The 27,080-nt window shown below is 40.2% G+C and overlaps 1 protein-coding gene across 2 annotated transcripts; it reads left to right on the forward strand.

Annotated features, from left to right (window-relative positions):
- Positions 1-1,738: 1,738 nt before the first annotated feature.
- LOC139169334 (G2 and S phase-expressed protein 1-like) lies at positions 1,739-19,525 on the forward strand. Of its 2 annotated transcripts, none has more exons than XM_070755332.1 (12): positions 1,739-1,858; positions 4,538-4,602; positions 6,457-6,514; positions 6,594-7,188; positions 8,522-8,692; positions 9,732-9,864; positions 11,759-12,064; positions 12,253-12,313; positions 13,488-13,724; positions 15,406-15,589; positions 16,117-16,242; positions 19,153-19,525. In XM_070755332.1, the coding sequence occupies exons 2-12, from the start codon at positions 4,545-4,547 to the stop codon at positions 19,228-19,230; spliced, it is 2,007 nt and encodes a 668-aa protein (XP_070611433.1). In that variant the 5' UTR covers positions 1,739-1,858; positions 4,538-4,544; the 3' UTR covers positions 19,231-19,525. The 2 variants fall into 2 exon arrangements, with proteins under 2 accessions (XP_070611433.1, XP_070611434.1); XM_070755333.1 differs by having other exon boundaries at positions 1,787-2,093.
- The last annotated feature ends 7,555 nt before the right edge of the window (positions 19,526-27,080 follow it).

Consider the following 27,080-nt stretch of genomic DNA (forward strand, 5'->3'; position numbering starts at 1 on the left):
ACGCCCCTTACAGTCGGGTAGTGAATTCCAGGCATTGATTACTCTATTGCTGGTCGTATTTTCTGCAGTCTAGTTTGGAGTGGTTTAAATTTAGTTTGAATCTATTACATGCTCGCGTGTTGTTGCAATTGAAAGTGAAGTAATCATTAACAGAAGGACATTTTGGTATATGATTTTGTGAACTGTGGTTAGATCAGTTCAGAGGCGCCGTAGTTGTAAATTGTCTAATTTCAGTATTTCAAGTGTGGTGAAGTAAGGTATTCAAAAAGAAGCTAAAATATGGGCTGAAAAAAGACATTTAAGCTAAAAAAATAGACTGCTGTTCTGATTCAAAACCCTCCTCCTTCCCCAATTCCCAGGTATCTGTGGGAACACTGCAGCAAACCAAATTTTATGAAAAGCTAATTCTTAAAATCAGGGGTGACCTGCCAAAATGTGCTTTGACACATTGCAGACAGTAATTAAGCTTTGTATTTCCTTAGAAGGCCGGACCAGCAAATGGAAAAAAGGCAAAAAGAATCAAAACTCCAAATACAAACTGAATCAACAAATTATCACAGATAATCCCCACTCGGTCAGGGACCTTATAACTAAATAGCTAATATTTATTTATTTATTTATTGGATTTGTATGCCGCCCCTCTCCGAAGACTTAAGTAATAACTAAAGACTTAAGTGCCAAAGCCCATTGCAACAACATTGCCAAGAAGGCTTTAAGAGTTGTTAATCTAATCCTACGTAGCTTCCGCTCTGGAAATCTCACACTACTTACCAGAGCTTACAAAACTTTCACCAGACCCATCCTAGAATATAGCTCATCTGTTTGGAACCCATACTGCATTTCTGACATTAATACCCTCGAAAATGAGCTCTTCACTCCTCTACCCGGAGCAGAACACCCTACGAAACTAGACTTAGAATCCTGGGTCTAGAAAGCTTAGAACTAAGACGCCTCAAACATGATCTAGGTATTGCCCAATAATTGACTGTAAAAAATAAGACTTTAGTAATCGAGTTGTTGAAGTGTGGAATTCACTACGACTCTGTAGTATCATCCCGAAAACCCCAACACTTTACCCTTAGACCAGTGTTTCCCAACTTTGGCAACTTGAAGATATTTGGACTTCAACTCCCAGAATTCCCCAGCCAGCGAATGCTGGCTGGGGAATTCTGGGAGTTAAAGTTCAGATATCTTCAAGTTGCCAAGGTTGGGAAATACTGCCTTAGACTATCCAGGGTTGACCTCACCAAGTTCCTAAGAGGTCAGTAAGGGGCGTACATAAGTGCACCAGAGTGCCTATGTCCTCTGTCCTATTGTCTCTCCTATATCTCCTCTATCTTCTCTTCTATACCTATATCTTTTCTATTCTGTCATAGTTATATTTCACTCCTTTATTTTCTCTTCTATTCCCCCTTTAATACATTATACCTGATTATATCCTCTATAACCCTCATTCTGTATTATTGTGTATTGGGAAAAACAAACAAACAAACACGTAAATAAAAATAAATAAACCATAGAGTTAAGGAAGGTAAGTCTCCACTCCCCCCTCCCAACTCTATGGTCTTCCTACAGCGATCTCCGGGTGGTAAGAATTTTGAGCGTCACTCTAAAGAAAGAAGGCCAATGGCAAAAAAACCCTCCAAAAAACCTACAAGTTTCACGTCGCACTGAAGCAGGAAAGGGCGGGGCGGCCACTCGTTTTTCTTTCATTGGTCAATAGACTGCGCGGTTGTTTAAACCAACCAATAAAATGGGAGGAAAAGGTTCAAGAGGTTGGCCGATTGGCATTTCAAATGGAATCAGGCGGGTGATTCCAAGGAGGAAGAGTGGCGTTTTCCTTTTACCCCTTTCTGAGGTGAATTCGAATTTAGGCCCGAGGGGTTGGGTTTTTTTGAGGGGGCAGGCGGGAGGGGCACGTTAAAATTAAACGGCTTTCAGACTGCGTGCAAGCGACAAAGGGTGCCGCATAAGCGAAACCTTGCTCACCGCACGACCAGGGGAAACCGAGCTAGGCGCGCAGTCCTCCGAGGAATGTCCTAATTTATCCGTGAACGGTCCACGAGAGCCTCGTGGAGGTAGCTGGCCTGGCGGTGAGGCAGCACGTAAAGTCTGGAGGGGATTGGGCCGGGTATGGAATGTAAAAGTGGCTGGGGGCAAATATATTAGAGCACGAAACGTAATGGGAATTTTTATTTTTTCCTCCCCCTCCCCTCAAAAAAAGGCGATGAGATTTGTCTAGTTTCATTTATTTTTTTTAAAATATATTTCATTGCATTTTGATATTTATATCCTAGTACATTTTAATACTTTCCAGTAGGTTGACATCCATATATTTACATTGATATGTTATTCATTTTTACATTCGTGCACATATTTCTTTTTAAAGTTCCATCTCTTATTGTTGATTTGCTTTTCTTTTTTGTGTCCAATTGTACAGGTAGAGTAGTAATCTGAGTCCTTTTGATCGTTCAGTTCCATAGTTAACTTGTCCATCTCTGCACATTCATATATTTTCTCAATTATCTCCTTGTCACTAGGTATCTGTGGGTTTTCCCATTTTTTTGCGTAGGCTATTCTTGCGGCAGTTATAATGTGTAATATTAAATACTTAACATTTGAAACATATGAATTCCTAATAATGCCTAGGAGAAAGAACTTTGGTGTAAATTATATTGCTACATTCGTTATTTCTTGTAGCCACTTTAAGTTGCTTCCAGTAACTTTTTCGCTTTGGGACATGACCACCATAGATGGAAGAAGGTGCCCTCCTCTTCTTTACACTTCCAACATGTCTGATTGTAATTTGGATATATCTGAGCCAATCATTTTGGTGCTAAGTGCCACTGGTTATAGTTTTATTTATTTATTCAGGATCGCAAGAGTTGGGGGTATACAAGATATAAAGAACAAACTGAATTTCTTGAGAGAGAAAACAACTTTTTGCATTTATGGCCCATGAAGAATTTATTCTGTTGTATATTGCACCGCATGTTGTTTTTGCTTCAATCTAGGGGGGGTGGGGGAAGGTTCTAAATCGGTGTTTTCCAATCATGGCAACTTCAGAATGTGTGAAATTCCAACTCCTAGATTCCCATCCTGGCTGGAGGGGGAATTCTGGGAGTTGAAGTTTATACATTTGTTAAACATTAAACAAGATTTGTATGCCACCCTACTACAGTGGATTCTGGGCAGCTAACAACCAATAAATATTACAGTATCAAAATAAAATAAAAATAAAATATAGAAACAGTTAATAATCCTATTAATAACATTCAAACATTCAGTCATTCATGGTCTCAGGACAGATGGAAAAGCCAGGTTTTAATGGCGTTTAAAGTTGCCAAGGTTGGAAAAGAGTGTTCTCAAAGGATCTGCGGTCTTAACAGTACGCAAAGTTTTATTGGTTTGGAAGTAAACTCTATATAATCCTTATATAGATCTTAATTGCAGTTGCTTCAAAAATGCAAGTAAGAGTGAGGTATCCAACTTGCCAAAAAGCTGGAGGACTACAGACGAAAGTGGAACTCGTTTTTTTGATGGTTTTATAGCCAAGCCAAATGACAGGATCTTCTTGAACTCTGCATGTGTAGTTAACTCTTATATTATAATCTAGAAGTTTTCAATGGAACTAAAGAAGAGAAAGTAATTTAGCTAGGAAATTTATATTTAGAGGAAGATTTCCTCCCCCTCTGGTGTTGTTCAAATAAAGCATAGCTGGGAAGCAATGAAAATAGCTAACTTGAAAATATCATTCCATATCTAAAAGCTAAGGAAGGATACATCTTAAATGTTATGAAGCCAAATCATGATCAGATTTGTTATTCATCTTCATATGGTGTTAAATTATTGTACTGTTATTAAAGGAAGTGACCTGTAATCTTTCATCATACTTTGCTCTCTGAAAAGGCTTTTCAATTTGTAGTACAAACAGAGTTGCACAATTAAGATATCCTAATATTACATTGTTGTAACATATTTGAAATTCCCACCTTCCATGGCAACAATTGTCCAGATTTTTTTAAAAAAAAAATAAATTGTTGTATATGAGGCTAGAGTTCCTATTATAATGAGAATTTGCTGCAAAACCTCTTAGTGGGAGGAAGCACAGAAAAATTATTTGGAGTAAACATTCCAGTCTTAAGAACAAACTCTAATCTGACTTATACAAAGCTTCAAATTCATAAATAGGCTCTAATTTGTCTACTGTAAAATGCAGGAAAAGGTTTCCTGGTTCCTATCAAACCAGGATATTTGCTATACTGTACCTCTGCTGTCACATTAAACAATAGAAATAAATATGATGATGGATGTATATATGATGGATGTAAATACTAAATACAAGAACCAAACTTCAGTCAATTGGGCCATTAATAATATGTTTAGAATATTTAAGTTTCTTATATATAGAGAAAAACATTGGGATTATAACAGCTCTTTGACCATTTTTATTATTACTCTCAATTAATTTTTGGAAAAACAATGTAATAGTTTTAATTATTTAATATCTAACATGAGATGTGAAACTATTTTGCAGCGATACCATGGAAGACAGAAAAACATTGGATTCAGAATGTAAAACAATAGATGTTCCTTCCAATGGTAGGTGTTAAAACAATATGTCATACGGTATCTTCTGACATAACTATTCTGTTGTGACTTTACAGAAAGATACAAAAGTCAATCTAAGTCCACTTGAAGGTAAGAGAAACAGCTTGACAGATCCATAACATGGATCCTACATGGCATCGGACTAGAATACCTACCGCCTTCTGCCACACAAATCCCAGCGGCCAATTAGGTCCCACAGAGTTGGCCTTCTCCAGGTCCTGTCGACTAAACAATGCCGTTTGGCGGGACCTGGGGGTAGAGCCTTCTCTGTGGTGGCCCTGGCCCTCAAATCAACCTCCCCCCTGGAGATTCAAATTGCCCCCACCCTCCTTGCCTTCTGCAAGATGTTAAAGACGCATTTATGCCACCAGGCATGGGGGGGACTAATCCTCTTCTCCCCCCCCCATCTCTCTGACCCTAGCATTTGAGAATGGTGTGATTGTGTAGAATTGAATGTTTTTTAGTAATAATGGGTTTTTTAATTAGTTTTAATATTGGATTTGTATCATATTGTATTTTGTTGCTGTTGTGAGCCGCTCCAAGTCCTTGGATATAATAAATTTTTATCATTATTATTATTATTATTATTATTATTAATTATGATGATGATGACAGGGTAGTTTCTTCCAGGGTGTCCTTTTCTGCACCCAGGACATCCCATTACATCTATTATTTACTTGTTTGTTTGTTTGATTGATTTTTATGCCGCCCTTCTCCTTAGACTCAGGGCAGCTTACAACATGTTAGCAATAGCACTTTTTAACAGAGCCAGCATATTGCCCCCACAATCCGGGTCCTCGTTTTACCCACTTCGGAAGGATGGAAGGCCGAGTCAACCTTGAGCCGGTAATGAGATTTGAACCGCTGATCTACAGTCAGCTTCAGTGGCCTGCAGTACAGCACTCTACCTGCTGCACCACCCCAGCTCACTTATTGATCAGCTTTCAAATTCTTACATCACTATCTCCAAGAAACACAAAGTAAATGTCCGTTAGTCCCTGACTTAAAACAGTTCATTTAGTGCATGTTAAAAGTTACAACGACACTGGAGAAAGTGACCTATGACTGTTTTTCACACTTTATGACTGTTGCAGCTTCCCCATGGTGACATGATCAAAATTTAGATGCTTGGCAACTGACTCACATTTAGGAAAGTTGCAGTATTCCGGGGTCATGTGATCACCTTTTGCAACCTTTTGACAAGCAAGGTCAATGGGAAAGCCATATTAATTTTACAAACAATTCACTTAAATATGGCAAGAAAAATTGTAAAATGGGGCAAAACTCAACAAATTTCTAAATTAACAACATAAATTTGGACTCAATTACAGTCATAAGTTGAGTATCATGTTTAAAATCCCTAATGAAAATAACCAAAGATAATTTTATTTCTTATCATTACTTTTGCTTATGGTTAAAGCTAATGTTTTAACCAAGCCATTTGCTATATGTAGACACTTCCTGCATTGAAATTTTGTTAGGATATAAGTTCAAAAGAAGCTGACTTGCTAACAAATATCTTTCCTATTATAAATGCTATTAACATAGGTTCCACACCAATTAGTAACGCATTCATTCGATTAATATGAATAAATAAAGAGATGTTCCTATCCTGTGAACATCTGTTAAGCAGAGTCAATCCAGTAAACTGAAAGTTCATGAAACCAATGCCTGTTTGAGGCAATATGGTACAATAATTTGAAGGGGTGCTGAATAATAATTTGGTTCCTGTAGGAAAAAAAGTGAATCCCAGGTATGTTTGTTTATTAAATTTATATGCCACCCATCTCACTAACCATTATAAATGTTACAATAGTAATGTATGATGTACTATTGCAATTTCAGATTTTCACCTCCTGACTGAAGAAAAATTTGATTTTGACCTTTCACTATCTCCCACAAGGTAAAATTAGCATTAAAATCAAGGTGCATTAAGAATGGAGAGAAGTATGTGGACCTGACTTAATTTCTCTCCGTTATAGTGGAAATGAAGATGAAGTTTTTATTGGACCAGTGGGCCATAAAGAAAAATGCATTGCTGTGCGCCTTGAATCCCACGGAGAAAGTCAAATTCGATCACATGCACATGACCTCCCTTGGAGCCCTCCTGCAGGAGATAAATTTGTGGAAATATTTAAAGAAGCTCACTTGCTAGCTCTGCAGCTTAAAAATGGAAACAAAATAGAAAAAAATAATACTATTCGTCTGAAGGAGGAAAAGACAGCGATTGTTGAAAAGTTTGTGAAAGAATCAAAGTCAAAACTGAAAATCTTTGAAAAAGGAATAGGGGCAGATAAAATTCCAACAAACACTAGAAGAGAGACATACTGTCTTTGGGAAAGCCCAAGCAAACAACTTCAGAAGGGTTTACGGCAACCTGTCGCAATAATGGACAGCCCACGTTCTCCCCAAGTGTCTCTAAATGCCCCAAGTCCTGATAAAACAGACAAGTTACCTAAAATGGACAGTGTATCCTCACCCCAAGCAAAGAATAACACAAGCCTTAAAAAAAGCAAATTTCAGACTATAAAAGCATCAACTGCACTTAGAAATAACAACTACTTAGTAGCAGGCGAGGTAAAGGTTTTAATTTTGTATTATACCTAAGCTTTCAGTTGTATCATGATATTACAATCTAATTCTAAGTAGAATAGAATTTTTCTGTCTACTTGGTATGTAAATCTGTGAGTTTGTTGATATTTTATGTTTCTGTTTTTGAGAAAGCATGTAGCTCTGTGCTCCTGATTTTTAAGGTTATTGTTTGAATCTGAAACATTTGTGTATTTCCTGGATTGGTCAGAATGTTAGTTGAAAGTGATGAGTATTGGTAGATATAGATTGAGGCTAGGATAATTTATTAAGCAATGGTGTAGAGTTTGCTTAGGCGGGAGGTGATGGCCTACTAGGTGACCTACAAGATCCCTTTCAACTCTCTTAATCTAAGAATCTTATTGCTTATTTAAGTGCCTAATGTTTAAGAGCCGTGGTAGCATAGTGGATAGAATGCAGTACTGCAGGCTACTTCTGCTGACTGCCGGCTGCCAGCAGTTCAACAGTTTGAGTCTCACCTGCTCAAGGTTGACTCAGCTTTCCATCATTCTGAGATTGGGAAGGGGCAATGTGCTGACACTAATCCGCTTAGAGAAGGATGTAAAGCACTGTGAAGTGGTACATAAGTCTAATTGTTATTGCTAATGGTGTTACTGCAAAAATGCATTTAGCCTGACATTTGAATTAGAAACTTTGAACAGGAGGGGAGAGCAAAACTTTAAAGATGCCAAGTAAGAGAGTTACATGAGAGAACCTGAGGCTTTTGAAGATGGTTTATCAGTTGTTTCCCCAATTTCTTGAAATATGGTTAGTTCTGCTTTAACATAAATAGACCTTCAAAGGTTCTAGTTCAAACCTTTTTGGTGTGCCTGGTTATGAAACATGAATATGAACTGGTATGCCATTTTGAATGAGTCAGCAACGGAAAGGAGCTTTGTCTTCATAAGAAGAGACATTGCAAAGCAGAAGACTTGCCTTTTAAATTCAAAGTCATTCCAAAGTCTGACCAGGTCACACCATTATCTTAAGACTTAAATGAATGTTTTAATTCATGCTGATTCATTGTGAAGTATTCAGTATTACTTGAGAAAAATGCTTTTCAATATACACTTCCAACTGTATTTCAGACAGTTGTATACTTTGGAGAGTAGGGAGAGCGTAAATGAATTGGATTTCATAATATTGGAATGTTTAATATTTGCATTCTAATAACATATCACTTGATCCCCTTAACTAATAGCCTGATTATAGTTTGATGCCAAAACTATTCAAGATAGTTTTCATTTAATAGAAATAACATGAGATTTTCGTATTCTGATATTTATTTGTTTTACAAATATTTCAAATCCAAATCTTGCAGCCCAAGCAAGGAAAATTGCCTAGTTCTTCCAACAAGATTTACTCGAACAGTATGGGATCATCTGAAGATTTGCTCTCTGACAAATCAAGCGTAGCTTCAGATGCAGGAGAATTGTCATTTTCTACCAGTTCATCCATGCCAAGCAAGAGAACTCTCCCTACTCCCAGCAAGGTGAATACTTTTTAATCAATCAATTTGGATGTTCAAATACATGTCATTTCAGTATTTTATCTGAAAGTACTTTTTCCATGATTTAAAGTTTTAACATAACAAGTTAATTAAAAAATACATTTTAACTAGTGTATCTTTGAGAACTGTTTTGATTTTCTCCCATGCAATGTATCAAGATGAGAAAATTGATTCAGAAATGTAATTTGCGAAGAAGCAAGTTCTGTCTAATTTGACCTTATTTTTTATACTAAACAGAAGAAAATCCATATGCTATTAATGAAGCAGTACCCAATCTTTCTGCCTCTGTGGACCAACATTGTGGGCAGTGTTCCCTCTAATTTTTTTGGGGGGTGGGCGGAAAAGTATAGTGTCTGAGCGGCAGTCCCTTCGGGACTGGGCGGCACAAAAATAATAAATAAATAAACAAACAAACAAATAAATAAATAAAAAACCCACCCTGTTTTGCCTCAGAGAATTTCAAAATAAAATACTGTACTGTGTGTCTACAACAGTGAGCTCATAATAGGGCAACTCTATCAATATCAAAATGCCACTTAAATAGTTGAGCTAGTTTCAAACTAGATTTTGATTTTCTTTCTCCCTTACTCCCTTTCTTTTTCTTTCTCTTTTCCCTCCTCTCTTTTTTCTATCTGTTTCTCTCTCTTCCTCTCTCTCTCCTTCCCTCTCGGCTTCTGGGCAGGTTTGGAAAACTCTGAGTTGATGATGATTTTTAAGTGAGCGATTGCTCACTGCTCAGCTTAGAGGGAACTATGATTGTGGGAAAGGAGGGGCATGGTTTTGCACATGCATTACTTGCCTGGTCTGGTTCCCAACGGACCCGGCATTGGGTCACAGACCAAAGGTTAGGGACCTCTATTATAATGGAATGGAAGAGATAACCATGTACTTACAATTGCAGTTATTCAGGTAGAGAGATGCAATTTGATGAGGAAAAAAAATCAAAGCATAATGGTCAGAATAATATACCTGATTGTATTTTTTTAGCATACAGCCAAATAATTTATCATTGTCTTTACAGTTGGAAATGAAAACGAGACAACTGAAACCTACTAATGTTCATAGGGGAAGAAATACTTCATCTTCCTCCTCTATTTCCAGCACGAATTCAAGTTTCAATTCAAGTCTGTCAATTTCTCCTAAAAGTGGAAGTGGTAATTATTCAGTTGTAGTTTGATTCTAGTGCATAGCATGGAATGGGAACTGTGACTTAATGAAAACATGTTCAAGTAGTCAGAGTTGAACACTGAGTGGGGAAGGGGAAGGCAGGAGCCACAGCTATTCATAGAAGACAAAACTGCATTAAAGTACAATGACAACGATGCTTCTCTTGAGTAAATTCTTCAACAGCACAAGCATCTTAGCAGCATTTTAAAAGTGTGAAATTTAATAGCAAATGCTTTTAAATATGTTAAAACTGATTGTAAATGTATCAGTACATAAAAGACAAGTACAATAAATTACAGTGGTACACCTACTTAAGAACTTAATTCATTCCGTGACCAGGTTCTTAAGTAGAAACGTTTGTAAGTAGAAGCAATTTTTCCCATAGGAATCAATGTAAAAGAAATAAAAGCTCGGAATTTGGGTGGGAGGAGGAGGAGGAAGAAGAGGAGGAGGACAGTCGCTGCCAAAGGAAGGTGAGGTGAGGGGAATAAAAAAAATCCCAACTTTAAGGCTTAAAAAAAAAAGAGGGACTCTGAGGTGGCGAGGAGGAGCACGTGCCTCCCATACACCCGGTGAAAAGCTGCCTCCCATACACTGCACCAGAGAGAAAAAACCAGGGGGAATGGCAGGAAGCTGGCCAGGTCTTCGTGCCGCTCTCAAGTTTCCTGGGAAATTTTTCCGGCCTTGGGTTTTAAGTAGAAAATGGTTCTTAAGAAGAGGCAAAAAAAATCTTAAACACCCGGTTCTTATCTAGAAAAGTTCTTAAGTAGAGGCGTTCTTAAGTAGAGGTACCAGTGTACTGCTCTATCAAATAAATATCTCTAAGAATTATACAGATCTAAGTCTGAATTGCTCCTATCTGGTTTGATTCATGGGTAATGATGTCTTTAAAATGTGTTGATTAATATTCTAATTAAGTAAGAACAATGACTTGTATGTTCATAGCAAGACAAAGCTAGGTTCAGATGCTATTTTAAGACATAAATAAACTTGGTGACCCAGATGGATAATACGTGTGAAATAAAGGAAGTAATCTTATTTTCTTATATGGCTTCAGATTCCTTTGTGACAGTAGCATCCTCCTGGATTGCTCCAGTGGTTGGGGTGAAGGGTATTGGGGTACAGTAACTCTAGTCCAGCCAAAGTGATCACTTATAAAATAATATATGTCTGGGGACATATGGAATGCTGTTATCTATTTTTCATTTTTGCATGCAGCATCATGACAAATATCTGCTAGTAGGGATACAGTTTGCACAAGGAGCGCACATTGTTTTTGTGATTTTATATACAGTGGTACCTCTACCTAAGAACGCCTCTATTTACGAACTTTTCTAGATAAGAACTGGGTGTTCAGGATTTTTTTGCCTCTTCTCAAGAACAATTTTTCACTTACAAACCCGAGCCTTCGAAACTCTAACCGGAAAAGGCAGGGAGAAGCCTCCATGGGACCTCTCTAGGAATTGCCTGGGGGGGAACAGGGCCGGAAAAGGTGGGGAGAAGCCTCCGTGGGGCCTCTCTAGGAATCAACTGGGAGGAATCAGGGCCAGAAAAGGTGGGGAGAAGCCTCCATGGGGCCTCTAGGAATCTCCTAGGAGGAAACGGCCTCCACCCTCCCTGTGGTTTCCCCAATTGCACACATTATTTGCTTTTACATTGATTCCTATGGGAAAAATTACTTCTTCTTACAAACTTTTCTACTTAAGAACCTGGTCACGGAACGAATTAAGTTCGTAAGTAGAGGTACCACTGTACAAACATGTTTATTGCTATCCGGAATATAAGGTTATTGTAATGTACTGGTGCCTATTTTTGTGATATTAAAAAAAAAAAGCTTGATTACAATTATGATAATGCAGTCTGTGCTGTCTTATTTCCTAGTCAGAACAAGGCACTCTTCTGTAACAAGCAAGATTTCCATAGTTAAACCTATAAGAGGATTTTCAGTGAATGCTGCCCACTCTGATGCATCTGGAAAACAACCCACAACCAAATGTGCTAAAGGAAATCCTGTGAATATACCCAAATATAAAGCTAGCCTGAAATCTGAGAGTGCAGGCAGTAATCTGCAGAAAAGTTTAGATTCTGGTCTTCAGAAAGTATTATCAAAAAACATATCAGGAAATGCAAGTACAAGTTCAAATTTCAAACTTAACTCTAAAGCAGCAGCTCCAAACCTAAAGCGAGGTAAGGAAATTAATCTTAATGCATTAAATTATGCTAACTTTTGGAGAATGTTGATTCTGCGCTTAACATGCCATTGTACACGCTGGCAACAAAAGAGATTAGAATTACATTAAGCAATTGAATATGTATCGAAGAAAATTAATGTGAACACTTCAACTGTATTTTCTGCTTAATTTTTTTTTCTTCAGAAAATGAAGTCGCCAGAGTATTGCAATCAAATCCAGTATTATCCGGTAGCAATATTAAAAGGTAAATTTCTGGTTTCCACTTCAATTGTTAGTCTTCATTGAACTGTTCTATAACATAAGTGGAACCAACTCCCCCCAGAGATTAGAATAGCCCCTACCCTCCTTGCCTTTCGTAAGCTTCTTAAAACCCACCTCTGTCGTCAGGCATTGGGGAACTGAGATATTCTTTCCCCCTAGGCTTCTACAATTTATGTATGGTATGTTTGTATGTATGATTGGTTTTAAAATAAGGGTTTTTAGCTGTTTTAGTATTGGATTGTCGCATGTTGTTTTTACCACTGTTGTTAGCCGCCCCGAGTCTACGGAGAGGGGCGGCATACAAATCAAATCAAATAAATAAATAAATAAATAAATAAATAAATAAATAAATAAATAATAGGTGAACTTTGATAGAATCCAAATTATTTAATTTCCTGTGAAAACAAATGAAGACGCTGTCAAGCTATCCTGCAGTGTTACAATATCCATATATTTAGATAATTTCCATGCCTGCAATTTGCAGAGAGAATTGTAATAAGTTTATCAGAAATTTCAGAGGTTGGTAATAAGTGGGCTAGGCAATTGGCAAGCTTTAGGTTTGCCTGTTAAATAATTGTTAAGCTTAATTATAAAGTACAGGTGACTTGGAACCCTATAAAATACAGGTGGTCCTTGCTGACCGACCCTTTGTGCTGCAACCATTCAAACTTACAATGTTGCTAAACAAGAGTTACTTAGTCCTCATAGTTGTGGCCATCACAGCATCTCCATGATTGTGATCTGGACGCTCAGCAAATGGCTCATGATTACAATGTCACAGTATCCCATGATCACTGATCACCATTTGTGACTTTCCTGCCAGTTTCTAACAGGCAAACAAGCCAGGAAGAGTTTGCAAGTGGCAAGCATGGGATACTGTGACTGCATGGGATTTGCCCATCTGGAAATGCTGGAACTGCCTTCACAAGTTGACGTGGTGGTCACATGACACAATACCTTACAACTGCATCATTTATTGTTGTAATTCCCAGTCTGAATCACTATCAATAAAACAAGGACTGTCTATGTCTTTTGAAACCATTGTGATAAGTTATCCTCCTAATACTTGGACGTAACATGAATAAGCTACCAAAAATAAGGACTCTTAGTTGAAATTTCAGGGTTCTAAATTTGTTATGTTTTCTTAATTTCTGTAGCAATGCTCCATTTTCCACACCTGTCAAACAATTAGAAAGAAATGTATTAAAATCCTGCTCTGCTGTGAAGCAGACTCCTGACAGAAGGAATTCTATATTGCCTATCTATGTTGGTCGAAGTATCTCAGGAATTTCAACACTGACCCCCAAATCAGTGCCCAGAAAAATGTCATCCCCTAATTGTTTAGCTCTTCGACAAGTCTCCAGTGTATCTTTTAAAAAGACTGCGGGAATCAGGTATGTCTTCTGCCATTTTTCCTTATCCTTGCAATTATTGTTTATTAATATACCCTTGGCGTATGTCTGATTTCAGAAAATGCGAATATTATTTATTTATCAAATTTATAGACAGTCAGTTTGATCTATTGATTAAAGGACCAGATTAGAAAATTAGACCATGAGTTCTGATCCTGTCTTGCCTATAAAAGCCAGTCATCCTCTCTCAGCCCAATTCACCTCATAGGGTTGTTGCGGAGAAAATAGAAGAAGAAAAATGTGTTGAATGTGTTTGCTATCTTATTTGTAAAAAAATTAAGGTGGAAAATAAATAAGTTATAAAGTTGGTTATCTACGCCCAAAGGGGATTCTGGCTCAAATCTTGACTTGAATGTTGAGTGCAAGTTTAGCCCTTCTAGAGAAAACTACAAGGTTTCAGCATGGAATTCTCTGTACCAATAAAGGAGAATATTTGTAGGTCAGGGTTGAAATGAAGGGTCCTTGGTGCTCTTTTGAGCTTCTCTGTTTTTGTGCAGATATTTCGTTGCCCTATCTAGGTAACATCATCAGTGGTCATAAAGAGTGCTGTTTGCTCAGTTTATATTCTGGTGTCTTGCCTATCTCTGTGGGTGCAATTGGTCTTTGGCAGGGGTAGGCAAAGTTAGCTCTTCTATGACCAGTCATGTCAACTCAGGAATTCTGGGAGTTGAAGTCCACAAGTCATAGAGCCAACTTTGCCTACCCCTGGTCTTAGGGATTCTTTGGTTGGGCTCTTTACCAATTCTTGTTCTGAAAGAAAAGGAAAGGAAACACATCCCAGAAAAAGTGCAGGGTTTTCTATGATATGCTATACTGGTATCCATCAACTGAATGCATTGGAATTATTCAGCTTATCAATTAGTATACTGTGATGTATTACAATACAGTTATGATTTCTATTGGTTGTGACTGATGTTGTACAAATGATGTAACTATTTATTTACCACAACAATGTATTTCTACGAGAAGCTGTCTTTTTACTGTACAGTATTATAAAGAAAATATGGATCCATGAGTTTTAAGGATTTTGCAAAAGATACATTACCTATTGAAACAAAAATCTTACTGTATCTTAACTATTTTAGTGTAAGTTTTAAGGACAGTCAATTTCTCATGTAATTTTGTTTTCCTGTGAGATTGAGGTAAAGAAACAATTGCAAATACTGAATAGAAATACAGTGATACCTTGTCTTACGAACTTAATTGGTTCCGGGAGGAGGTTCGTAAGGTGAAAGGTTTGTAAGACGAAACAATGTTTCCCATAGGAATCAATGGAAAACCGATTAATGCACGCAAGCCCAAAATTTACCCCTTTTTCAAGCCAAAGCGCATGTTTTTGCGCTTGTGGGATTCCCCTGAAGCTCCCCTCCATGGGAAACCCCACCTCCGGACTTCCGCGTTTTTGCGATGCTGTAGGGAAATCCCAGGATTGCAAAAACGGGCGCTTCGCTTGCAACGGAAGTCCGGAGGTAAGGCATCCCAGCGGCGGTGGCGGGTTCATAAGGTGAAAAAAGTTCGTAAGAAGAGGCAAAAAAATTCCAAACCACGGGTTCGTATCTCGAAAAATTCGTATGACGAGGGGTTCGTATGACGAGGTACCACTGTAAATGATTGCAGGGTTGGAATTCTGAATAAAGATGGTTTTTTCACTGTTTCTACCTAGTTCTAAATGTGTGACTAAGAACAAGACACGGATGTCTTCAAGCACATCTTCAACAGAAGGAGACTTATCTCCACCAAGAATTATACCTATTGCGCTTACATTTTCACCAGATAAATCTTCTATCAAAATAGAACAAGACATTATTAAAAAGGGGGAAACAGGAGAAGTAATTCTAGCTAAGGAGGTAAGTTTATCTGTCATGTCAAAATACAAACCATGTATTTCAGTAAAAATTAATGTTGCAACTACTGTACTGCTTTTAACAGAATTGGAAAGATGCTATCACCCCCTAGTGTACTTATTATGGTAATATTTTATACTAGGAAGGCTTTTATGGTATTTCAAAAATGAAGGGTTTTATTGGTTTTGCTTTTAAATGTGCTTTGCAGATCCATCTCTCCTGAAAATATTATAAATGCAATTCTTTCAAATGTTGGTTACAGTAATAGTCCATCAGTGCCTGCCATCCATACTTTGACATACCGTAAATATTCTTGTTAAGAGTGTCAGTTTTTAGCAAAGGTGGGTTGGGAACTTATTTACACTGATGGCTTAAGGGGACATTTGAATTAGATCACACAAGCTCTAAAATTAAAGGTTGTTTGAAGCAATAGAATATCAAATATTTAGGTATTGTATTTTGGGAGGTGGGAGTACAAGATATGTATCTGACATTCTGCATTTTTGATAGTATTAAAACACTTTTTTTAGGACTTGTTGATAGAATTTGAAACAGATAAAACACCAGTTGCCACCCAGGAATGTGAAAACAAACCTCTCATTGATCTTAACACTCCTGAAATAACTAAACCCTCTCCTTTGAAACCTACAGGGCAGGTAAGGTTATTTTTATCTCACCCTCAGTACTGTTTGTAAGTGTGTGTTGATGATAAAGTTTAATTGCGTATATTTTACATTTAGAGGCACTCAACTATATATTTTAAGCTTTGTCCAATCTGATGTTATATACCGTATATACTCGAGTATAAGCCGACCCGAGTATAAGCCGAGGCACCAATTTTTGCCACAAAAACTGGGAAAACTTATTGACCCGAGTATAAGCCGAGGTTAGAAAATGCAGTGGCTACTGGTAACTTATAAAAATGGAAACCAATAAAATTACATTAATTGAGACATGTTTTAGAATATTTATTTTAAAGAAAACCAGTAAACTAGCTCTGTAAATTTAAAAGAGGGTAAACAAATTAACAATATTAACAAATTAAAAAGTAAAAAAGTAGCTCAATCAGCAACAATGCTAAAACCTAACTAGATTCCTTCTCATCATTAATTGGATTTACATTATTGTTCTGTTTTTATATATGCTGTGAGCCGCCCTGAGTCCTTGGAGAGGGGCAGCATACAAATCCAATTAAATAAATAAATAAATCTGTATGTCCAAACAGCTTCAGCATTAGCTGCTGTGAGGTTATCAGCATAGAAAACCAGATAGATAGATAGATAGATAGATAGATAGATAGATAGATAGATAGATAGATAGATAGATAGAATGATAGATAGATAGATAGAATGATAGATAGATAGAATGATAGATAGATAGAAAGATAGACAGACAGACAGATAGAATGATAGATAGATAAATAGAGAGATAGATAGATAGATTGATTGATTGATAGATAGATAGATAGATATGCTCTCAAACCCACTTTATAAAAGGCAACTTTTAAAGATCCACAAACACACTTAAGAAATTCCTGTCTAGCTCTTGCCTCATTACACATTATTAAATCCTATCCAAGCAAGGACAGCAACTACCACAAGATACCATTTTTTAAACAGTTTAAATCTTTTCAAAAGAGGGGGAGGAGAATCGGACAGCAGGAGGTCTTTTTAATCCAACTAAGGGCAACTCAGAGAGAGAGAGGAATAGTTAAAACCTGTTGGCAAATACACAGGTTAAGGGAGTGAGGAGTAAAAAAACCCCAAATCCTGCTGGTTTAAGCCAGGGGGAAAGGAGGCACTTTGGCTACACCTCCTTCAAAGAGGTAACTGGCATTTTTCAGGGGGGAGGGGGAGGGGGCAGGCAAGCACACAAACAAACACACACACACACACACACTCGCTCTCCAAAATTCATCCTTCCCCTTTTTCTTTGTTGCCTTGGCTTCCCTTTCATTCACAAGCCCACCCCCACGCCGCTCTAGGGCTTCCTGCCAACTCCGATAGGGTTTATTTGTTGACAAATACACACACAGAGGGAGCAAGGAGAAAAAAACCCCTCCCGGTTTCAGCGAGGGAAAAAGAAGTAGCTGGCATTCTTTGCAGGGTGGACAGGCGCTCACACACACACACACCTTCTTCCAAAGCTGATTCTCGATCCTTTTTTTGTTCCCTTGGCTCCCCCTCACTTTCCCAGCCGCCTAAGGCTATGTAGGGTTCTCCTCACCCAGCCCGTGCAAGTGCGAATCAATCAGCTGCCAAATGGTACGTTTTCCTCTCCTCTCAACTCAGGGAGAACTTCAAGCTCTGGGTTTTAAACGCAACCAAACGGGGACACAAGAAGGTAGCCAGCCGCTTCTCATTCAGGCTCGCACTCATTCTCTCTGTGTGCGCTGCCTTTGGAGGCGCCTTTGCTTGAGCTGGGGAGAGGTGGCAATTGCCCCACTCCTCCCACTTCCTCCTCTCGCAGGCTCAAGCAAAGGCACCAGCCGACCAGCCCGATGGCGTGCGAGGAGAAAAAGGCGAGGGGAAGCTGGTGAGGTGGAGGGGGGGAGAGAGAAAGGGTGCACGCAGGCACCGTCTCTCTCTTCTCCCCCACAACTGCCCCGATGGCGTGCGAGGGGAAAAAGGCGAGGGGAAGCCGGTTAGGTGGAGGGGGGGAGAGAGAAAGGGTGCACGCAGGCACCCTCTCTCTCTTCTCCCCCGCGACTGCCCCGATGGCGTGCGAGGGGAAAAAGGCGAGGGGAAGCCGGTTAGGTGGAGGGGGGAGAGAGAAAGGGTGCACGCAGGCACCCTCTCTCTCTTCTCCCCCGCGACTGCCCCGATGGCGTGCGAGGGGAAGCCGGTTAGGTGGAGGGGGGGAGAGAGAAAGGGTGCACGCAACTTTGCTGGAACGGAGAAGGGAAGGTACCTTCCCTACCCTTCCCACAGCCGCAGAGCCCCCTTTTACTTCCTGCTTGGAGCTCCTGCAGCTACGGTACTTCTCCGTTCCAGCAAAGTTGCCAGCCAACTGCTCCGACGAGAGAGGAGCAGACGATGCGAAGGTGGGGGGGGGATTCCTGCTTCATGAGTCCCCCCACCCCACCTTCGCATCGTCTGCTCCTCTCTCGCGCCGTCGGAGCAGTTGGCTGGCAACTTTGCTGGAACGGAGAAGTACCGTAGCTGCAGGAGCTCCAAGCAGGAAGTAAAAGGGGGCTCCGCGGCTGTGGGAAGGGTAGGGCAGCTGCCGGGCTCCCGCGGTGCGCCCTCTTGTGGTCACCCGGCGCCCTCTTGTGGTGACCCGAGTATAAGCCGAGGTCGGGTTTTTCAGCCCATTTTTGGGGCTGAAAAACTCGGCTTATACTCGAGTATATACGGTATATTTCATGTAATATTAGAAAATTTAACCTCAAAATTCTGCCAAAAGCTGGCATTAATAAGCTATATAATATTTGAATTGGGTGCAATTGGTTGTAATCAAAACTGCACTGTTAATGTAGATTTGCTAACAGATTGGGTTCTTTATATTTCCAAGAATGTAAAAGTTGTGCTTAGTCAATGTTTTAATTATATATTTTCTACTTCTAGCTAATAGATCTGAGCTCTCCTTTGATCAAACTAAGTCCTGAAGGAAATAAAGAAAATTTACCTCTTCTGAAATTCTGATTTTTAAAAAATGGTTTTTAAACTTGGAAAAAGTCTAGAGTTAAGCAACTAATAGTTCACTGGAAAAGAGTGAAAAATGGTTCACTGGAAAAAAGACATTAAAATCGGGAACTTGAAATGTTGATATATTTCTGCTAAGAAAAATAGAAAATAGATCGACTTTTTTTACATTATAAGCAATTTTGGTTGTAATAAATGTATTTCCTGGTAAAAATATTTGTTTCAAAATTGTACAAAGTAAATTGTAGATGTTTGTCAAATATATTGAAATAAAGTTAAGCATTTTAAATATTGATTACACTCTTTCATAATTACTGCAAAATATTCAGAGTCTCTGAAGACAATCACAATTCAATATCTGTAAGAATGGCAAATTCTTAAACGCAGAACTATTTATGGCAGGACAGAATGTGTGTCTGACTTTTCCTTTATAGTCAACAACTACGTGTGCAAAAAGGAATGAGTTCTCCAAAATTTTATTTTATTCATTAATTTGAATAATTCAATACAAAACTGCACTATACTGTCCCAAACTACCTTCAATCGTGTTTCAGTTTTTAAAATTATATTCACCTGTCTGGCTAAAAAATGTAGTTAGCAGCAACTGGCTGCTGCTAACTGGGCGTTAGACCCAAACCTTCCATTTCTAACTGGCTTGTCAAGGCAATTCATGTTAGAAAAGTAGTTTGCCTCATAAAATTCCTTATAGCATGAATAATACAAAAATTTTGAAACAAAACGACCATCACATTTCTTTATCTTATTGCAACAACTCAGATGTAGGTGACGTTTTGTCCTATAACATAAAATCGGAGTTGCATATTTTGTTCTCATTATCAAAAGGAAAGAAATGATAACATAAAATACTATTAAGTCATTTCTCTGTTTTTTTTGAAGTATTTTTTTTTGTTTTAGAGCAATTTTGGTAGCCAATCTCTGCTGTGTTTGACCCATTTTTCTCCCCCCCCTTCACAAGAACGGAGAAATTGGATGAGAGATTACAAAACAGTAAGCAGGCACACAATAGGAAAAATACTACTGCCTAGTGTACTTGTGGCTCTCAGCTCTGGAATCAATGCATTGCAGTGTATATTCTCAACACTCTTGTGATCCCTTCCTCTCCACATTTTCCAGTCTGCATTGTGTGTGTGTGTGTTACCTACTTCTTCCAACAGGATTTATTCAAATAGTATGGGATCATCTGAAGATTTGCTCTCTGACAAATCAAGCATAGCTTCAGATGCAGGAGAATTGTCGTTTTCTACCAGTTCAGACTGTTATGCTGCTTTCCCAAACCTGTCAGTGATATCAGGGTAGCTGCCCAGCAAAATCAGATTTCCCATTTCTCTGCATGGCCTCCCATCATTTTTTCATATGGATACATTAAAACATGTTGAGCTCGGAACAGATTTTGAAATGTGTTGGGCACAGTGGAAAAGGCTAGCAGGAAAGACAGAGAGACTAATTGATGCCCAGGTGAGAGTGGCTGTAGAGGACAAGGGCCCTAGGTCACACCTGCACCAACTTCGGGCAGTTATAAAGCATCAGGCCGAACCCATTTCTGGTGAAAGGGATGAAAAATCATTAGGTAACAAGGGAAAAAAGGATACACGGCACCTTTACATTAAGGCTAACTGCAAATGAGGAAAGGTCTTAATTCTTAACCAGTGTTTATCACATTTTAAGAAAGGTCAGGTGACCTGTCTTTACACAAGTTCCTTAAGATGGTTATCCAAGAATATGGGAATCGTAACTAACAGAAGATAGTGTAGTCTTGTGGATGCTGTCAAAGTTCCTGATGAAGACAATGTCTTCAATGGGACTAAGTACAACCCAGCCGTGTGGGGTCACTTACGAACGCGAATCCTGGAAAGAAGACTTGGACACATTCTCTCTCTGGGTGAAGTGACACGGTATAGAGCCATGTACTTCTTTTTATTTGGAAGCATGAACAAACGGGGATAATTACACGTACATGTCAAGTGATACATAACTTCAAACATATCTTTGAGTTCTTCCTTTTCCCACAGATATCACAAAACAATTTCCTAGAAACTTCCTAAGAGCAGATGTTTCTCACACTTAATTTCTCTGAAGCCTTCTGCCTTATCACAACTAATCTTCCTTAATCACCCTCTTGTCCTGTGTATGCTTCAGGCAATGTAAATCTCCCCCTTTGATCCTATAAGGTCCTGTCCAGAGTGATGTAAACTTTGTTTATCAGTGAGATGTTTATTGACCCCTTTTGTTTCCCTTCAGCAGTAATTACCAGGGATATAGACTAGGCAAGTTAGTGCCCTCCTATCCTGGCTTATAGAATCAGGGTAAGCAGAGTATTTTTATGCTAGAGGTCCAGATATATAAATCCTATTCTAACATTTATGCCATACTGCAACATAGTCTTAAGAATTAAAAAAACGCAACCTCTTTATGATAGTGCTTTTCAAACATGGCAACTTGATGTGTGGATTTCAATTCCTAGAATACTCCAGCCTACATGCTGTCTAGGGAAATTCTGGGATTTGGAATTGCTAAGCAGGGAAAATAATAGTTCATAAAAGTATGGAACTTGCCTTGGTGTAAAATAGAATATAATAGTATGGAAATAATGGGGATGGAATGGAAGGGACCTTGAAGATGTTCTAATCCAGCCCTCTATTGAAGCAGGATACCCCCTATACCAGGGAGTTCCAACCTTGGCAATTTTTAAGGCCTGTGGACTTCAACTCCCAGAGCTGGCTGAGGAACTCAACGAAGTCAACGAAGCAGTGGAAGTGATGTGCCGGTGCCTGGAGGCTGTTGGGGCCTGGATGGGTGTCAACAAACTCAAACTCAACCCAGACAAGACGGAGTGGCTGTGGGTATTGCCTCCCAAGGACAATTCCATCTGCCCATCGGTCAGTAGTTCCACCCTGGGGGGGGGAACTACTGACCCCCTCAGAGAGGGTTCGCAAATTGGGCGTCCTCGATCCACAGCTGACATTGGAACATCATCTTTCGGCTGTGACGAGGCGGGCGTTTGCCCAGGTTTGCCTAGTGCACCAGTTGCGGTTCTATTTGGACAGGGAGTCATTGCTCACAGTCGCTCATGCCCTCATCACCTCGAGGTTCGATTACTGCAACGCTCTCTACATGGGGCTACCTTTGAAAAGTGTTCGGAAACTTCAGATCGTGCAGAACGCAGCCGCAACAGCCATCGTGAGGCTTCCAAGATTCGCCCACGTGTCTTCAACACTCTGGCTTGCATTGGCTGCCGATCACTTTCCGGTCACAATTCAAAGTGTTGGCCATGACCTTTAAAGCCCTACATGGCATTGGACCAGATTACCTCTGGAACTGCCTGCTACCACACGAATCTCAGCAACCAATAAGGTCCCACAGAGTTGGCCTTCTCCGGGTCCCGTCGACTAAACAATGTTGTTTGGCGGGCCCCAGGGGAAGAGCCTTCTCTGTGGCGGCCCCGGCCCTCTGGAACCAACTCCCCCGGGAGATTAGAACTGCCCCCCTTCCCTCCCTGTCTTTCGTAAACTATTCAAGTCTCACTTATACCACCAGGCATGGGGGAGTTGAGATATTCCTTCCCCCTAGGCCATTACAATTTATGCATGGTATGTTTCTGTGTATGTTTGGTTTTATAATAAGGGTTTTAGTTGTTTTAGTATTGGATTGTTACATGCTGTTTTTATCATTGTTGTTAGCCGCCCCGAGTACGGAGAGGAGCGGCATACAAATCCAATAAATAAATAAACTCTGGGAGTAGAAGTCCACAAGCCTAAGTTGCCACGGTTGGAGACCCCTGCCCTATACTATTTCAGACAAGTGGCTGAGAAAGTCTCTTAGAAACCTCCAGTAATGAAGCACCCACAACAGGGGTCCCAAAACTTTTTACACAGGGGCCAGTTCACCATCCCTCGGACTGTTGGAGGGCCGGACTATAAAATAAACTGAACAAATCCCTATGCACACTCCACATACCTTATTTTAAAGTAAAAAACAAAATGGGATTTTACTTTTTAGAAGGGGGGGGTCTGAAATTCATATACTGTATTTTTCAGTGTATAAGACACACCTGTGTATAAGGCGCACCTAGATTTTAGAGGAGGAAAACAAGGAAAAATGTATTCTGAACCAAATGGTGCAATATTATATTATTTAATAAAATACCAGTGTAGCAGAATACTTTTTACAACCAAGTATGCTGTTTAAAACCATGTACACTTTTTACAAACTTCAAACTTGACAGCTTCAAGACTTATGGACTTCAACTCCTAGAATTCCTCCTTCAATCATGCTACCTCAGGAATGGGAGTTGAAGTCCACAAGCCTTAAACTTGCCAGGTTTCTAGACCCTTGCACTCCTAACTCGGGGGCTCTTCCAACTTGGAAGTTGGTCTCCAAACCTCTCAGGCAGCTTGCTTCAGGCAGGGGAAGCGGTGGCGACTCCTCAGATAAAGACTTTTTCCAGCGGTGGCCAGCAGCGGCTTTTCTGAGCGGTCAGCAGCGGCAGTAACAGCTTTCCTATTTTGCAAGCCAAGGAAGGAAAGGTGGGTGCTCTCGATCTCTACGTGCGAGACAAACCTACCAAGGGAGAGAGGCACCCACACGACGAAAGATAGAAGCTTGGCTTTCTCCCATGCCGTAAAAGCAGGCATGGGGAAAAGCTGAGCTTCTGTCCTCCATCGCATGGGCGCCTCTCTCCCTTGGTAGGTTTGTCTCGCATGTAGAGATCGAGAGCACCCACCTTTCCTTCCCCACCAAAGAAAGCAGCGTGGCGCTTGCAATGAGAGCCATCTCGGTTGCCCTCCCCATTGGGAGCCTCGCATGCTCAGAAAAGCCGCTGCCGCTGGCCCACACCGCTTACACAGAAGCCAGGATCCGAGGAAGCGGCGGCTGTAAGATTGGGAGCCTTGTGCCAAACGTGTGGGAACGAGTTGGCACCTAAGTCTTTGTGGTGAAAGACTGACCTGCAGCCCTAATTAGCCCACAGCTCGCTGGGAGGAATCGCTGCTGAATTCCTTGCTGAATTCAGCATGGATCTTTTTTTATTTGTATCCCTGGGGAAGAGGAGCCTGCAAGGGGGTCCAGGGGTCTCTAATAAGGGATTGCAGAGAGGCGGCTTGCCACCACCGGACTACAGGAAAGCCACTGCTGACCGCAATCTTCGGCCAGGAAAAGATGCAGCCGTGGAGAGAAAAGTGCTTTTGGAGCACAGGATGAAATGGGGAGGGGGCGGGATGTCCCCAAGGCTGCCCGCCAGCAGATCAGCTGTCGGGCGGGAGAAACGGCACCAGCTCTACTGTGCGGGGTTTGAAAAACCTGCACGGAGTTAGTTGAACAGTGGCCATGAGCACAGGATGCAGACGCATCCTGTGCTTCTGTCACTCACCCCCGGGCCGGATAAATGGCCTCAGCGGGCCACATGCGGCCCCTGGGCCGTAGTTTGGGGACCGCTGACCCACAATTTTTGAAGTCCTCAAGCTTCATATTTGCAGAACAGCAGCAACACCCCTGGCCAACAAATGTTTTATGTGATTGCTGTCTGAATGGGTTTGATAGATTTTTAACGAAATTGGGGATGTTAGATTAGTTTGCCTAGTTTTAACTAATTGGATTTTGATACTCTATTTTATTGTTTCCTTTTATATGCTGTAAACCGCCCAGAGCCCTCAGAGAGAGGTGGCATATTAATCCAATTAATTAATAAATAAACCTATTCAAAAATGAGGGATCCCAAAACAAGTTTAGCGAATCTGCACCCACTCAGTCTGGTACAGCGGTTAAGGCCTCTTGGTTAAAACCCAGGAGTCCCTGAGAGCCAGTCTCTTTTCTCTCAGACCCCCAGAAATTACTTTATATGTAAATAGATATACTGCTCTTGAGGTAAAATGGTATATAGAAATTATGCCCCCATTTTGGTGGAGGGCACTTAACACTGAGCACACTGTTATGTGTTGTGTGAATGTTAAATGATTATATTGTTATGAAAATCAATTTTAAAAAGTTATATGAAAAAGAACCCCAGAAAGCAGAGAAATGCTTGACAAAAACCAGCTCAAAAAATCATCTTCAGGAAAAAAATGCAGGGGTTGGTTCAAGCGGCCGCCAGGAACCATCCCTTGACTCAAGATGCGCGCACAGGTGCACATGCACACGGGTGTCCTCCAGCTGTTGCTCCCATTCCTCCGCCTGGGGTGAATAAAAAAAGGCAGGACGTCAGCTTCCACCATCCTCCTCCTCAGCTGCTGCATGACCCAAAGATAAAAGGACACGAAAGTCCCCTCCCACTGTCGGGATTCTTCCCTCACGCCCCGCCAAAGCTGCCCTCTTCCTCCCGGAGGAGAGCCGAGGGGAAGCCCGGTTTTCCCGGCCTTTTGTGAGCTCAGCTCCGCCCACAGGGGCGGCCCCGTCCTGCTTCTGCCCTTCAGAGATGCCGCGGTCGGGAAAGGAAGCGCGGCCGGCCAGCCTTTTGAGGCAGAGAAGCTAGACCATGATGGGAGCCGCTCGATGGCATGTGGTGTGCGCCATGTCTGTACTTTTTAAAACTCCACCAAAGTTCTAGGGAAATGGCAGCTCTATTTTGAGGGGAAGTGGAGGTGGGTGGGTGTTAAACCCAGTTTCCACATGAACCCAAGATTTTACAGAGACTCCAAAGCTCAGGTTTGAAAGAGGTTCAAAGAAGCCACCTGTCAAAATTGAACAGCCCTTTCTCAACAGACAAGGAAATGATAACATCATTTTTCTCCAATCTACAACACAGTCCTTTCAGCAGTTCCAAGAAGGTTCCATTTACGCCACTCAGGTAACCTTGAGGACACAGATAAACCTCCAGGTGATCTCAAGGACTCTATAAAAACGATGCAAATGACCAGCTGTGTGCAAAAAGTAAATATGCTTACATTCCTCACCATCCAGTCATAGAATCGAATAAGGAATAGAGAATAGAATAGGAATAGGGTCATTCTTTGTCAAGTGGACCAGGTGAAATGAAAGCCTTATTTGAAAAGAAATCATCATGAAAACAACATATATGATAGAAAAAATCTTGATCTTTCTAATGGAGTCAAAATGAAGATGATTGAAGGTGAGAAAACAGAGTAACAGGAAAAATGCTTTTCTAAGGAAGATGATTGAAGGTGAGGAGACAGCTTTCTGTTTTCTCACCTTCGATCATCTTTATTTTTATTTCATTAGAAAGAGATTGATTTCTATCACACATTTGTTGTTTTTGTGATGGTTTCTTTTCAAATAAGGCTGCAAAAATCAGTCAATATACACCTGCAGCACTTGACAAAAATGACCCAATAGGAATGGAACAGGAACAGAATAGAATAAAATCCTTTATTGGCCAAGGGTCATTGGACACACAAGAAATTTGTCTTTGGTGCATATGCTCTCAGTTTACATAAAAGAAAATATACATTTGTCAAGAATCATGAGATACATCACTTAACGATTGTCAAAGGATACAAATAAGCAATCAGGAAACAATCAATATTGACATAAATAATAAGAACCCAAGCATCAAGTTACAGTCATACAATTAGAGATGAAGAAGCTTCTTAGATAAGAAGTGAAACGTCTTCAAAAGAAAAAAACAAGGAAAGTCCAGTTGCCTCTTGAAAAAAGCACCTTTGGGACAACCATGACTTGGATGACTGAGAATCTCTACAGACCTTTTAGCTATACAATTTGGGATGAAGGCCCTTGGCATAGTGTGGAAGTTAGGAATGGATTTCCACAGGGGGAAAAAATCAGACTACAGGAGACAGGAGGACTACTCAGGTGACCCTGAGGACACAGATAAACCTCCCAGTACTTCAACAGATCCTCTAAAACAGGGGTCTCCTCCA

This window comes from Erythrolamprus reginae, chromosome 6, assembly GCF_031021105.1.
Source record: "Erythrolamprus reginae isolate rEryReg1 chromosome 6, rEryReg1.hap1, whole genome shotgun sequence".
Lineage (NCBI taxonomy): Eukaryota > Metazoa > Chordata > Lepidosauria > Squamata > Dipsadidae > Erythrolamprus > Erythrolamprus reginae.